At 39.2% G+C, this 15,143-nt stretch overlaps 2 protein-coding genes across 5 annotated transcripts in view; one reads left to right on the top strand and one right to left on the bottom strand.

The window, feature by feature from the left end:
- Fut8 (fucosyltransferase 8) overlaps positions 1–1,574 on the bottom strand; it is a 171,646-nt gene extending 170,072 nt beyond the window's left edge. For all 4 annotated transcript variants that reach the window (XM_048361753.1, XM_048361759.1, XM_048361756.1 and 1 more), the window contains exon 1: positions 641–1,574. The gene's annotated coding sequence lies outside the window, so the exon portion shown is untranslated. The remainder of the gene's footprint in view (positions 1–640) is intronic.
- An 8,871-nt stretch (positions 1,575–10,445) lies between these two features.
- Positions 10,446–14,941, top strand: LOC125363014 (ubiquitin-conjugating enzyme E2 D4-like). The gene is made up of 3 exons (XM_048361997.1): positions 10,446–10,472; positions 13,282–13,350; positions 14,603–14,941. Exons 1-3 carry the CDS (start codon positions 10,446–10,448, stop codon positions 14,939–14,941), a joined length of 435 nt encoding a protein of 144 aa, XP_048217954.1.
- Positions 14,942–15,143: the final 202 nt, after the last annotated feature.

Raw genomic sequence — 15,143 nt, 5'->3', positions numbered from 1 at the left:
CCGCGTCGGGAGGACGCCGAGCAGCAGCATCCTAGCTAGCCAGGTTGAGCCGCGCGGGCCACAGAGGGAACCACAGAGTTCCAGCCGGGAAGCGTCTACACATGCGGGCGCCGGCCCGGGCTCGCACACAGGCGTAGGCCGCCCTCTACCGCCCGAAGGCCGGAGGCTGAAGGGGCGCGAGTGCAGCGCGGTTCCCGATGCCTGGCAGAGCCATCACCGGGCAACGCCGCTTTCTCCACGCGCCGGGGACAAGCGCCCAGGCCAGCTCTGCTCTGCGGCGCTGGGGCGCGGCCGCTCTGGGGGCCTCTAAGCAAACTCCTGCTACTTTTAAGCGTAGTTGCAGCTACTGCCGCTGCCTCTCAGCCCCTTGCAGCCTCGTCCGGCCGCTCGGCTGCAGCCCGCTGCGCGGTCACACAATGGCATCGGTGCCAGCGTGGCTCCGGGCAGCCGGGTCGCATCCTGAGCGCTGTCTCCACCTTCGCTCTTAAAGAACCCCCCACACGGGCCGGAGTTGGATGCCCGGCCTCTCCTGACCCGCCGCTGCAACAGCCCCTCGGAGGCGGAAGTTTATTGAGCACCAGAAAGACGACACGGGGAGAGAGGAAGGGAGAGAGAGGCTTTTCCCTAGGATGCTTCCTACCCGCTCGGACTCGGGGACTTCCTGGCGCCCGCGACGCAGAGCCGTGGGCCGAAGAACGACCTCAAACCAGCCCCAGACCGCGAGCCGAGCTGGAGAAGCCGAGCGCGCCGCCCCGGCACACTAAGTAGTCGCGGGCCGAGGGGGTGCCGCCAGGACCAATCAGAGCCGAGGGCTGCGTGAGTGGAATGCGAACCGACCAATCCCGGGGCTGGAAGATGAGCTTCCCGTAACCGAACTCTTCCCTTGTAGCCTTGGGACCCAGATCCCGAGCCTGGGGCGCACCTCAGTGGAAAGGCGGAATGGTGCCCTGAAGACCTGAATTATTCCTCTCAGTGTAGGTATTTCTAAGAAAATACCCTGAGTACTTCTCCCACAGCAAATGGGATGGCCGTAAGTATTAAAAGGATCACCGAAAAGAGATTTAAGAGGCAGTAGTCTGCCAAGAATGCAATCTGCTTAATAAGGTTCATAAATTCACAGTGTTTATTGAGCTGCCTCTAAGCCACACAAATAAGACACTGCTGTTACAAAAAAGAAGAAGGAGAAGAAGAAGAGAAAAATCTTTGTCGTCAGTTAGCTCAAGTTCTGAGAGATGTTATGCTGGACCTGTGAGTTTGGTATATTGTCAGCTCTTCAAATACAAATTACTCCATGAGTATACTCCTTGGAGAATACTCCATCATACCCTTGTGTGATTGTTACCTCCCTGTAAGAAAAGGAAAGTGAGAAAGAGGTATAGTGACTTATCCAGGTCACACACACACACACACACACACACACACACACACACCAGCAAAAAGCCAGAATTGCTCTAGCCCAGAGCTTCCGTATCATCGCCCAACAAAATAATTAAATCAGCATTTACCAAATACATGTGTACTATTTCCCATAAGATTTAGGAACTACCAAGCAGAACAGAATTCTGGTATGAGTCACACACTTTCGTTGTTGAAAACAGAGGCTGGGAATATGGCTTAGTGGCAAGAGAGCTTGCCTCGTATACATGAACCCTTGGGTTCAATTCCCCAGTACCACATATATGGAAAACAGCCAGAAGTGGCGCTGTGGCTCAAGTGGCAGAGTGCTAGCCTTGAGCAAAAGGAAGCCAGGGGCAGTGCTCAGGCCCTGAGTCCAAGGCCCAGGACTGGCAAAAAAAAAAAAAAAAAAAAAAAAACCAGAAATTTTAGGTTTATAGTATAGTTAGATGAATTAAAGGGTAAAATCTCATCAGTCATACCTACCTTTCTTAATTTGGTGGTGAACCCAGGGCCTAATGCATACCAAAAAATGGACTCTACCGTTGAACTACAGCCTCAGCCTAGAAATTTTTTACAAGTCAGAGGTAGAGTAGATGTCTTTAAAACTATTTTAACAATATATAGTTTCAAGTAGTTCTTTTAAGAAGAGAACCATTTCTGGGTTTTTGAATAATAGTTTACACTATGTAATACTTTAAGACCTCCACTTCAAAGCATTACATTTGCCTCAAAACATCCATTTTTAAAAATTTGGCCTTCAAATTTTCCTTTCCAAAATGCCTAGGAATTAATATGGTCATCTACCCCACTCCTGGGAATGACTGTCAAGGGATTTGGTGCATTTTTATAGGATAATGTATATTAAAATACCAAGTACCATAATATCTCTAGAATATAATCAGAAGGTCATTCAGCAGTTCTGATCTCCGAAGTTAATGTGCTTTGCAGCCTGTGACATAACACTTATCAGAGCTCTTTCTAGATCTAGCTATCATCCCAGAACTGGAACTATCAGCTAAACTAGGCAGACATAGGAGATTAAATCTTTACACCTTAAATTCTAAGCCAATAATGAATTTCCTGAAAATTCACTAATAACAGGAGTGCTTACTCTGCTTTGTCTCATGCAAATAAGCGTATCAGCTTTTAAAAATTATACTCCTGCGGCTGTGGGCAAGGGAAGCTCAGTTATACAGAACTTGTCTAGCGCTCAGGGCCCTGAGTTCAGCCCCCTCTGGTGTAAAGGGCTGCCAAAGGCCATTTTCAGACCATACAAAACTATCCATATTGGCAGCTGTTAGAAACATCTCTTTAGCTTCATGTACCAAATGATTTCTCCAGGTATGCATGTTAGAGGTTCTTCACCCTTTGAAAAAAAATCATTCCACTCTCTCCAGAGAAGACATCCTGAAACTCTCTCTTGCTAGGTTAAATTTCTGAGAGAGAAAGTACCTCCAAATGTTTCCAAACATCACTAGCCACCAGAAAGTATCTTTGACAAAAGGCATTTTTTTGACATTTTCCAGCCTCCTACTCTGGCTAGGCCCCATCACTCATTTTCTCCCTCCAGTTGCTTGGCTCTGCTGCTCATCACTCAGTTTCTGATACTTACTTAAACAAGGAAAAGTATTCCACCTCCACTCCACCCTCACCAGACTATGCTTTGAGCCTGTCCTTGCTTAGCCAGAAAGTTAGTCAATTTCTGTACAATAAAAAATTATACAGAACATTCTTCATGACCACGCATACTGAAAACTAACAAGACTTTGTCATTACATAATTTTATTTTATAGGTCAACATGGGTCAATTCTTAGTCATCAACCAGAGCTGTGGAGACTTGGATGTGAGGCAAGGAGTCAGCACTTAGACAATGGAAAAGATCAAAATGAAAGTTAGTGAGTACATGATTGGCCATTTTAGTGAGAGATTAGCTAGATCAAAGTTAATGAACTTGAATGCTGTCACATTCCCTAAGTTGTGAACATTCATGTAGAAACTAGTTTGAAATTTACTACCATTTTATTATGACTATAATAAAAATAATAGGCAAGGTGTAAGATTGCTGAACATAAGGCCCAGTACAATATACTCTTTCCCTCCATCATTTAATTCTCAAACCAAACTTTGCGGTGAATCATGATATTATAGTGGAAAAGGAAAATCTGTGGGTCCAAAGAGCAGCTAAAGCTTTCAGATCATTCAACAATATCTGCCCAGCAAACATTTTGGAGATTTTTTTTCCATTTCTATCGATGTATACCAACTCGTTTGCTCTTAATAACTTCCAGTTAATCTTGTTGCTTTATAATTATTGCTATAACTACAGTTGTTTCATTTTGCAGAAAATACAAAGGGCAGTACCTGTGTTACAATAGATAAGAATAGGACCTTGAAATAGATTTTTACCCATTAGGGTCTCTGTTTTCTGATTTATAAAATAAAGGCATTGGACTATATAAATTATAGTTGTTTGCCAGTTCTAAAAACTATTCATTTAGCCAACCTGACACACCATTGACATTAACTACAATAATAAAATAGGAATAAAAATGATCTGTATATTCAAATTCAGTGTTTTAGGTCACTTTTGAGCCAAGATCTTAAAGAGAAACTCTACTGCTACTCACTAAAAAGCTAAAGCTAATCTTTCTCATCAGAAACTGGCCAGACTTTCTCTCCCTATGATTTAGCTCTGTGGCTAAAATTTCTGTCTTCTCCACTGGGTTAAAGCAGCATGTACCTCACACCAGTGATCTCTTATTCATTGTCTCTTACCCTTTCTTCCTTATTATTTATTGTAGTTTTTGTTTTTATTTGCTTGTTTTTTAGGTAACCACCCAACTACAACTACAAAGGGGCAACTCAACCTGAGTTAATCAGTAAATTGATTACCAGAATGTTAGAGACTTAAGAGTACCTTCTCTTTCCAGGCATTAAAGAGAGTACACTTTCTCTCACCATCCCCGCTTTACATTTGGGCTAGACAGTATGACTCTTACAGCTGCTAGTCTATGGTGCTTTGTGGGTAGAAGTGGTATGTGTCATTCCTGGTAGAATATTTAATTGCCAGTATATGTCCTTACAGTGTTTATTCTTACCCAGTCTTTTGACCAGATTGGTTGGGGAAAGATTGTTTGTTTTTGTGAGGTTTTTTTCTGTTTGTTTGGGTTTGGGGGTGGGGGGAGTTGGCAGTATTGAAGACTAAACCCAAGACCTCACTCCAGTTAAGCACTCTATTGAGCTATAATCTCCATACATTCTTTTTTTTTTTTTTTAAGGCATGGTCTCTCTATATTTCCTAGGCTCGCCTTGAACTTGCTATCAGCCTCAGGCTCCCAAGTAGATTAGGACTGCAGATGTGTGACAGGAAGACTGGTATTTTTCAAAATAGCAAAGTCTCTGTTTCAGCCTAGATTCTCAAACAAGGACAGTATGGAACAACCCTTATCACTCTGTCATATAATTTAAGTGATATACCTTTCATTCCTAAGCCATTAAGATTTAGATGTATTTTTCACTGCAGTAAGAATCTAGATTATATTAGATTGGTTCTTGGTCAGACTATTCTAATCAGTGTAATTATAATCATTAGGAAAACTGGCCCCATCAAAGAGAAGGAAAGAATTTTCAGCCTGTGCTCAGGAGAGTTCTCCCTTTCCTGTGAGGTCTAAGGGAGCCTGTAAGCTGGATTGGAAGCAATTTAGCGACAGGAACTAACCTTAAAATGAAGTTACTATACCTAGGATGGCAGAGACACACCTTGAGCTAAGAATCATATCGCTCTTAATAGCTACTCTCCCTAGACTTTTAATTCTGCAAAATAATCATTTTGTTCCTTCATGCTATAGGCAAAAACTATATTCTGTAATATCTTTAACTTCATCATAGTTCTTAGCCCAGATCTAGTTCAGGATGTGCTCAAAACATGAATGTAGTAAAAAATTTTAATATGCTAGCTCACACTAATGCCTTCAGAAATAAAATATCATCTCTTTAAAAGGGGGAAAGTTATGTGACTAAATTCATATAACTTTTAGATAATGTAATGATCAAAATGCGGAGATATTACAAGGTTTATCAAATTCATGTAGTTTTGTTATGGCAGAAATGAAGGAGAAAAACAATGAACAATTGACTTCATGAAAAAATTACCAACAGTCAGACACCGATAGCTTACTCCTGTAATCCTAGCTACTGGGGAGGCTGAGATCTGAGGATCTGAGGATCTGGTTTGAAGCTAGCCTGAACAAGAAAAGTTTGAGACTCTCATCTCCAGTTAATCACCAAAAAGCCAGAAGTGGAGGTGTAGCTCAAAGTGGTAGAGCACTAGCTTTGAGCAAAACAGCTCAAGGTCAGTGCCTAGGCCCTGAGTTTAAGCCCAATGACTGACAAAAACAAGTTACCATCATTGTGCCAGTATAGTGGTGTATGCCTATAATCCTAGCACTCTGCAGGTTGAGGAAAGAGGATTATGAGTTTGAGACCAGCCTGGGCTATATAATAATTTCCAAGCCAACCTGAGCTACAGAGAGAGATCCTGTCAAAAAAAAACAAAAAACAAAAAACAAGCCATCATTTCTAGCCTAATTACTGAGGCAGTTATTATCCTAATAATTGAAAACTTCAGAATCAAAACAATTATAGTTTATACACATATACGGACATACATATGTGTATGTATATGTTTGACCTTTGACAAATTCCTTAGCCTCTCTGAATTCTTGCATTTCCATCTATAAAAGAGAATAATAAACCCTAGTTCAGAGCTATGAGGCAGAAAAGCACACTATATTTTAAAAACACATAATACAATACCTAATACATACTAAGCATTGTATACAATTCTACCCTATGAAATGATGTTTATAAATAACTCATTTTTATACATTAGGATAGGTCCTATTCTCTTTTATTATTCATTTGATTCAGACCATCAACCTGTGTTTTGCCATCACGCATAATTATAACAAATATCTATTTAATTGTACATCCACCTTTCCAACAAAAGTTGCTATTTCCATTCCCACATTTCTATCATGACAGTGGCAAGAACTATGTCACTGATGACTGTCTTTTGGCCATAACAAGTTAGCTAAGGTAGACTGGCCAAAAGGAATCTAAGGATTCCTCCATATTTTTAAACTTCAGAAGAAATGTCATTTCAACTCTCACTTAGTGGCTTATTTGTAAAATCTAGGAAATGTCATTGGATATAGATGTTTTTGTCAGAGGAATCCTATTCTTCTTTGAGGGAATAAAGTCAGTGGACAGAGGAAAGCAGAGAAAATAAGTAACTTCTATGTTTTTGATAATGGGATATTCATTTCCAGGTTTCTTCAACCAGTAGCTGAATTTCTGCCTTTCTTTCTGTTTAAACTTGTCTCTTCCCAGGGTTTCTCTTTATCTTCCTAATATAGACCCCCATTTTGTCAAAGCTATTTTGACATAGGCTTATTTTAGATTTAATGAATATAATAATATGCTATATTACCATTAGGTTAAAAAGTAAAAGGGAAAGATACTTTATACTTACTGTCTTCTTTAATAACCTGATGATACCACTTTAAAAAATATGATCAAGTTGACCAAAATGAATTGATAAATTTTTCTGAGAACTTCAAATTACCTCCTTATATCCTCTCATTCATCTATAATAATAAACTCCCATTTCCCAGATGTTCTTATTGAAATTTATCCAGGATCTTATATTTCTCAGTCTTTTTTGTAGTGAGTATACCCATATGACTAGATTCTGGCTATTTAAATCTAACCAGAAATATTATATGGGTCTTATATTTAACTTTTTACTTAAAAAGAAAGGGAGAAACCTTGCACCCACCCCTATAATCCCAGCTACTCAGGAGGCTGAGATCTGAGGGTCATGTTTTGAAGCCAGCCCAGGCAGGGAAATCTGTGAGACTCTTATTTCTAATTAGCTACCAAAAAAGCCAGAGCAGTGGAGCTGTGGCTCAAGTAGTAGAGTGCTAACCTTGAGAAAAGAAGCTTAAGGACAGTACCAAGGCCAAGATTCAATCCCCAGAATCAGTACTAAAAAAAAGAAAAGGGAAAGAAGAGAAAGAGACAGAGACCAAGAAAGAGAGCTTTCTCTCCCTTCTGTTAGTTGCATGATGTCTGGGGACTTTTTAACCATCTTGGACTAGAAGAAAGATGGTAATTCACTAAAAATAATATAGTAGTGATTGGAAAAGAGTCGTCCCTAATAACTTCATGTAGCCACCTCCTTGTCAATCTGCAATAAAACACCAATATAGTGTGTGTGTGTGTGTGTGTGTGTGTGTGTGTGTATGTGTGTGTGTGTGTCCTGGCACCAAACCCAACATTCCAAAAACATTTTAAGTGAAAAGAAACTGATATTTTGTTTAAGCTACTATCATCTAGGTTTTTCTATTCTATTACTCTATACCTAGTCCTGATATAACTGATACAATGCCATTGTAATTTGATAAGTGATTTTGAGTTAAGTTGGGTCGTTAGTGCTCTGCAAAATAAAAAAAGAAGAAAATCTTGAAAGAAATGTAACACAAATACATGCTATTGGTATAGTTAAATTTTTTAATGACCACTGTCAATGTGCTATAAATACTTGTTCCAGCAAGAATGAATCTTGCTAATGTCTCCAAGTTTGATTCCGAGGGAAAACAATAACCCTAAACAAACTGACAGAGTTTTCTTTGAAGGCTAGAGGCCCTCTTGAGGGCAGAGACCCTGCCTACCTTGTCTTCATCATCACTATGTAGTGTATTCATTAAATGAGTCCATTTCCATTTCGATATAACTGCCAGCAGGAGCAAGAAATGTAACCTCTGGTTAGCAAGGACCTTGTATGGTTTCCATGGGAACAAGCCACAAAAAGTCATGGTTCACAAGGTAGATTCTAACTATATTTGAATCTTGACTAAATCACTTAATATCTAAGAAACTTAAATGTTGGAAAAAACTTTCTGTTTCATGTTTCCATATCTGTAAAATGGGAATCATATTGTCTACTTCATAGAATTGTTGTGCCTACAAAATGAGTTAGGACATGTCAGGCTCTTAAGAACAGAGACTGACACAGAGTAAGCACACAATAAATGTTGGCCATTTATAGCTCTACAAAAACTCACCGCTAAAACCTTTGTGGACTCTATTGTTGTTATCTGATCTAAATCCAAACCCAAAATAACATGAAAACAGAATTTAAAAAAACAAAAGAAATCATTCATAACACTCCCTCCACCAAAGGCTAAATGTCATTTCATTTCTACAGTAGTGCTATAACACAATTGATGGTATTTAAAATGAGGAGTAAAGGTTCCAAAAACAACTCCTTGTAAACTGTGCTGGCATGATTTACAAGTAGACTCGTAAACCCACACAGGTAGAGGTCAAGTGAAAATAACTTGTATTTATTTCAAGGCTGATCATTTAGTTTAAAGTACATTCCTGGGTTGGGATTGAAGCTCAAGGGAAGAGCATGTGCTTAGCATGCACAAAAGCCCCGGATTCAATTCTCAAGCACCAAAATTAATAATAAAAACAAATACACTTTGTCTTTTGGCTGATAGTCTCATGTGTCATATAAATGAGAAGACCATACAATTTACTTGAGTTATTTAAAGTGACAAAAACCAAGAACTATTTAGAAAGGGAGCTTTTTAAAAACCTAACAACTGAAACACCACTGCCTTTAGGCGGAAATGCCATTGGCTACTGAGACAATTGGAGACTGGCCCCTCTATGTCTCACTTTCCTCATGTTCCCTAGTTACTTCTGTTTTATTGTTCCTCTTTTCATACCAATTCACTTCTTTCCTCTATCTTTTTTATTGCTTTCTGCTCATGACTTTGGATTCCTTATCATTTCAACTTCCTTATGGCCACAGATACAATCCTAACTTGCAAACTGTCATCCGTTTCTTGGCTCAGAGAAGGAAAATCTGGTCAGGCTTGTATATCTCTTTCCACTGAGCCACATCATAGGTTTTCTAGACTGGAGTCAGGTCTGGCTTTTGTCCAAACTACTTCAAGGCACTGGTGGCTCCCTTTAGCAGGGGCAAAGAGCCTGGGTTTGACAGATCCTTTAGCACAATTCATTTCCAAAAAGCAAAATATGATGAAATAGATTCACCACTAACTCCCTGGCATCTAGAATAGTGCTTGGCCTATAGAAAATACTTACTATAAATAAGACAAAAATAAATAATAAAAGCTGAAAAAAAAGAAAATACTGACTAGTTACTGAATGAATGCATGCATGAATGTAGAAAGTAGATTTGGGAGGAATTGAAAAGATGCTTACAAATTTTTTTAAAGTGGATGTTATTGCAACAGAAACGATTTAACTAAATAAAAGAAGTCTTCACATGTTAAATCCTTCAAATGACTTCCAAGGAAATTCTAGTAGCTGTTAATAGTTGTTTTTAAAATATCATAGGAAAACATATATATTTAAGTCCACTCTCCTAAATAATAGAAGAAATCCAATTAACTTTGTCTTTTCTTTTATAGGGATATTCTTCATTTTTAAAATAAGGGCCTAATAAAATAATCTATGCATTCCTTTTACTATTAATATTTTATGTGCCTCTAAGGGAAAAAATGTGCTTGATTAGCTTTCCTCTATAAATGACAATGAATGCATTTGCTATGTCCTGTAAGGTACAATGGCTATAGTGATATATAAGAAATATATATATATATATATACTTTTTTTTCACCAAACGAGTGAGTGACCCATCTGCCAAATCTAACATTTACAATCTAGATTTTTGTGGATAGTTTAAGATATATGAACACTATAAGAATGAACCTGAAATATTTATTTAAAGTCTGTTATGGCTCTTGATGACCTTATGCATTAAATATCCTTGGCTATGTGTCAAGGCTGTGAGTCCATTCATATGGCAAAATTCTGATGTGGCCAGTAGTTTGTTTGGATTGTCTGAACTCATATAACATTACTTCAAATAATCAATGAATGTCTTTGTGTCCCAATCAGCTTTACATAATAACAGAGAAGCTAGTGAAGCTCTGATAAACAGGGGATGTACCCAGATAAACTTGATTTTATGGTAAGGAAGTTTTGAGGATTGGTCTCCCAACTACCAATTAATACTCTTCACCAAAAGACCTGGAATACATTTTATACCAATCAAATGCCACATACAGCTGGGCATGGTGGCATATTCTGAAGGCTTAAGCAGGAGGATGGAGTTTAAAGTCATGCTACCATGTGTTTCAAATGATAGAGTTACTTGCCTACCATATTTGAGACCCTACGTTTAATACCCAGTACTGAAAAGTTCAAGGCTAGAATTAGTGTAGATCTTGTCTCAAAACAAGAGTCGCACATAGGGCACATTTTTACAGGTAGAAGCTAACTTGAGTATGTGTATTTGTGTGTGTGTGTGTGCGTGTGTGTGTGTGTGTTTAGGCTTGAGTCAGTTATGCTCTGACAGTGTAGCATAAACAATTTAGTGATCAGAAGTCTCTCCTATATTTTTGATCCATGATTTTCCTAATTGGTAGACATAGAGGCTCATTAAATCCCTAAAGTGCTTTGTACAAGAAAAAGGATAGTATACTTTTCTTGTAGTCAATGAAAATTGAGTAAGTGTAGCAGATTGACCTTGTCATCTCTACAGTCTTTTCCAACTGCTAGAATCTTCTTCCAGTACCTTTTGCCACAAAGCAGTCCAAGTTACTATATTTCATTAATCCTAGCCACTGCTGGAAATCAAGTGGAGGCCAGGCTATGGGTAATAGGATGTAGGCAGAAATCATGACATTTACTTCCAAGCATAGTTATAAGTGCCCTTGTGAGAACCTCTAACTCTTTGCTGGCTTGCCTGGAAGTAATGTATTCTAGATGTTCCCACTCTAATACACAGGTGGTCTGATCCCAATGCATATATTAGAAAGAGCGTCATTGTATAGGTACTGGACAGCAACATGGACAAGAAAGAAATTCATCTTTATTATATTAAGTTATAGTGTTAATTAACCAACTACCATGCTGTCCAAGAGAATGATGGGGAACCAAACTTCAGCTCCTGGCTCAGTCACAAATGATGTATACCCTGGGTACAGGAATGGTGCCTTTTCTCATTCAACTGCTGATTCTACATAGTGTAGCAGTAGCTCTGATCGCAACCTCTCTCATTTGGTCACGGTCTCCACTCTTTTTCTTCTTTGAAAACCCTTTCAAAAGAGCTGTCTGATTAATATTCCATAACCTATCACTGGTGGCACTGATGTTGCCATTTTCTGATGAGAAGCATGCAGAAGGGCCCCATGACTTCATGAACCAGAGCACAAAATCCATAACATGGCCTCCAAGACTTCACATAAATCCTTTAACAAATCTACTTTTAGGCAGTAGAACCACTCTCTTTGTCTTTGCAAACCCACATTCTGCATCTCACATCCCTCTAGTTTACAGAAATTCCACCTTCACATATCCCAAGAATTTCCACAGCTCAGAACTTCTTCAATCCCTCTAGGCTCTGCCAACACCTTTTCCTTTAAGATCCTAGTTAAGGCTAAACTTCCAGCCTATATATTATAAAGGTGCCTTTATCCAGTTCATTTGGAGGCAAATAAAAGGTTTATTTCATAGTAGAGTCCTAAGTTTTCTTCACAGCCTGAGCTTCCATTCTGATTGCTGCATAGTCAATTCTATGGTATTCCCACCCCTCGTTGGGTCTTGCTTGTGTGGAGGATGTTAATAGTAACTCATAAGGAAGGAACCAGAACGTAAAAGACAATGACAATCATGCTGTCTCCCTACTCTGTGTAGCTGTTAGGATTGCCAGATAAAACAGAGACAACCAATTAAATCTGACTTTCAGGTAAACAGTAAATTTTTTCAGTATATCCCAAATACTGCATAGAATGCATGTACAACTAAAAAATTGTTGTTTTCTGAAAAATCAAATATAACTAGATGTCTGTGGCATTTTTCTTTGCTAAATTTGACAACTGTAATAGTGGCCTCCCTTTTGTTAAATTAATAATCTATGACTCACTTTGCAGGGAAAAATCAGGATTCCACCTGCCAATGCATATTCCACCCAAAATACTGCCATTCTAAATACACCAAGCCCAACAGCAATATTTTCCTTCTTTTTATTCATGTGTTGTAATGATCTACATAATAAACCTCTCATATGACAAAAAAAACTCTTGTAGTCAAGAATCTTATTCATCATGGTCTTTCATTGGCTAGCTAGATCTTGGGAGTATCTTTTATGTACTTTCTTGCTACATTGACATTTCAGAAATTCAAAACCAGCAACTAGGAATTTACAAAGATAAAGTGTCAGAAGGAAAGGGTCTGGGCATGTATAAGAGCAAATCCTAGTGTTTTGTGTTTTTTTTCCTGACTTGAATAATGAGCTATGGATTTAATAATTTTGGCCTTATACAAATATCTCTCCAAGTATCTCTTCCTGACATTCAGAGAAGATTTGTCTAGATTTTACATGAGGTATGCCAGAAACTCATGGGACTAGTTTATGTCTAGAAGTCTTTTTAGGTATTAGAGTTTGAACTCTGGTCCTTGTATTTTAAAAGCCCAGTACTTTCCCACAGCGATTTGTGGGAAACTACTTTTTTTTTTTTTACTTTTTTAGGAAAGCTCAATTACTTTTATTGAACAATAAAATACGTACCTAGTAGCAATAGCAAAATAAAAAAAAACCTAGATGTCATGCCCATACGATTCAAAATGTATAGAAAAAGGAACACAGAAAAATTAGTGTCTTTTCTATACTGTCTCCTAGTCCTCCTAGCAGTTTTACCAATTACAGACCTTCCTGGGTATAATCTCAGACGATACAAGTGTGTATCATATATTACCATATGTTTTTAATTCCCTAGGAGCAGCACAACAAGAACAAAGATTATTCTGGCTATCAAAATTTAAAAGCAAGTATTGAAAAGATCAAAGTATTTTCAAGAAACTTAAACTCTATCCTAGAACATAAGATACAAATATCAACAATTTACAATGTTGGAAATGAAAAAAATTATTTTTAATTTAGCAGGTATACAAAGAAGAAGAAAACTAGAATCCATAAAGGCGGGCGGGGGGGGGGGGGGGGAATTAACCAAAAGAAACAGATCCAGATAGCCACAGATGATAAGACTGGTAGGCAAAGTCACTAAAGCAGCAATTACACCTATGCTGTGTATATGGAATAAAGTAGAAAACATGAGCATACTGTGTATTTTTTTAAATGACTTAAGCTAAAGTAAGATGAAAATCATATTTGAGATTAAAAAAACAGAATTACTATAAAAATTGTAATTTTCCCATTATTTCTATAATATTCGACACCACTGGTGTAAAAATAGTTTCTTATCTCACCATTTTGTTGTTCCCCTTCCCTTCTCTAATTCAGATAAACCTATATACAATATCCAGGGTACCAAAATCAAATACAGTGACAACAGGGGATAAACCATTGGGGGGGGGGAATGAAAGAAAAAAGAAATAACTTCACATAGTACATTAAAAACAAGAAGAAAAACAAAAAACTTCTTGTTTCCATATCTTGGAATTCCTAGAAATGAACTGTACAATTTGGGGGGTGGGGATTGGGAAAGAGGGAAAGTAGGAGAAAAGTGAGGGAGAGGGTAACAAGTTTGACAAGAAATGTACCCACTACTTTACATATGTAACTGTAACCCCTTTGTAGGTCACCTTGACAATAAATTTAAAAAAGAATACTTCTTTTTTCTGGATCTGGTCGTGCATAGCTGTAATTCCATCACTAGGGAAGTTGAGGATTGAAAATTCAAGGCCAGACTAGGCTACATAACAAGTTCAAGGCCAGTGTGAGCTACAAGACTCTGTCTCAAAACCAAACAAAAATATTTTTCATATTAAATTTCAACATCAGCTGTGTACCAGTGGCTCAAGCCTATACTCCTAGCTACTCAACAGGCTGAGATCTGAGGATCATGGTTCAAAGCCAGCCAGGGCAAGAGAGTACTCGAGACTCTTATCTCCTATTAACTACTAACAAGCCAAAGTGGAGCGCAGCGGGCGCCTCAGGCAGCCCCACCAGGCCTCCAGGTCCCTACCTGGGGGGACCATGCGCTGAAGCGGATTCAGAAGGAGCTGACCAACTTGCAGAGGGCTCCTGCTGCTCAGTGTTCTCTAGGACTTCTGTGTGATGATTTGTTCCACTGGCAGGCCACCATCATGGGCCCACATGAAAGTCCTTACCAAGGAGGTGTTTTCTTCCTGACCATCCACTTTCCTACCCATTACCCTTTCAAAGGTTACTTTCACTCACGACCAAAATATCACGACCCCAATATCAACAGCAACAGCAGCACATGCCTGGACATCCTGTGGTCACAGTGGTCTCCTCCACTGACTGTGTCCAAAGTTCTCTTGTCCACCTGCTCTCTGCTCTGCACCCCCAACCCTGATGACGGTCTGGTACCAGAAATAGCCCACATCTACAAGGCCTGCAGAGAGAAGTACAAGGGACTAGGAGGAGCTTGGGCACAGCGATATGCTATGTAAGTGTCCTGAAGGATGCATGGACACTGTGTCGGAGAGTAGCTCACCAGGCACAGCGGCCTTCCAGTGAAGTGGAGAGGTAATGGCTGCACTGCTCGCAGCATCATCTGTTCTTCCCACACGTGTTGGCCACCCACCTTCTGGCTGGAGCTTGTTGGTGCCACTCTGGGCCATTGTGGCTTCGACGGTATCCTGTCTTTAATGC

This window comes from Perognathus longimembris, chromosome 14 (genome assembly GCF_023159225.1).
Source record: "Perognathus longimembris pacificus isolate PPM17 chromosome 14, ASM2315922v1, whole genome shotgun sequence".
NCBI lineage: Eukaryota > Metazoa > Chordata > Mammalia > Rodentia > Heteromyidae > Perognathus > Perognathus longimembris.
Note: the sequence above shows the minus strand (reverse complement) of the source record. Positions and strands in the feature narration are given on the sequence as shown.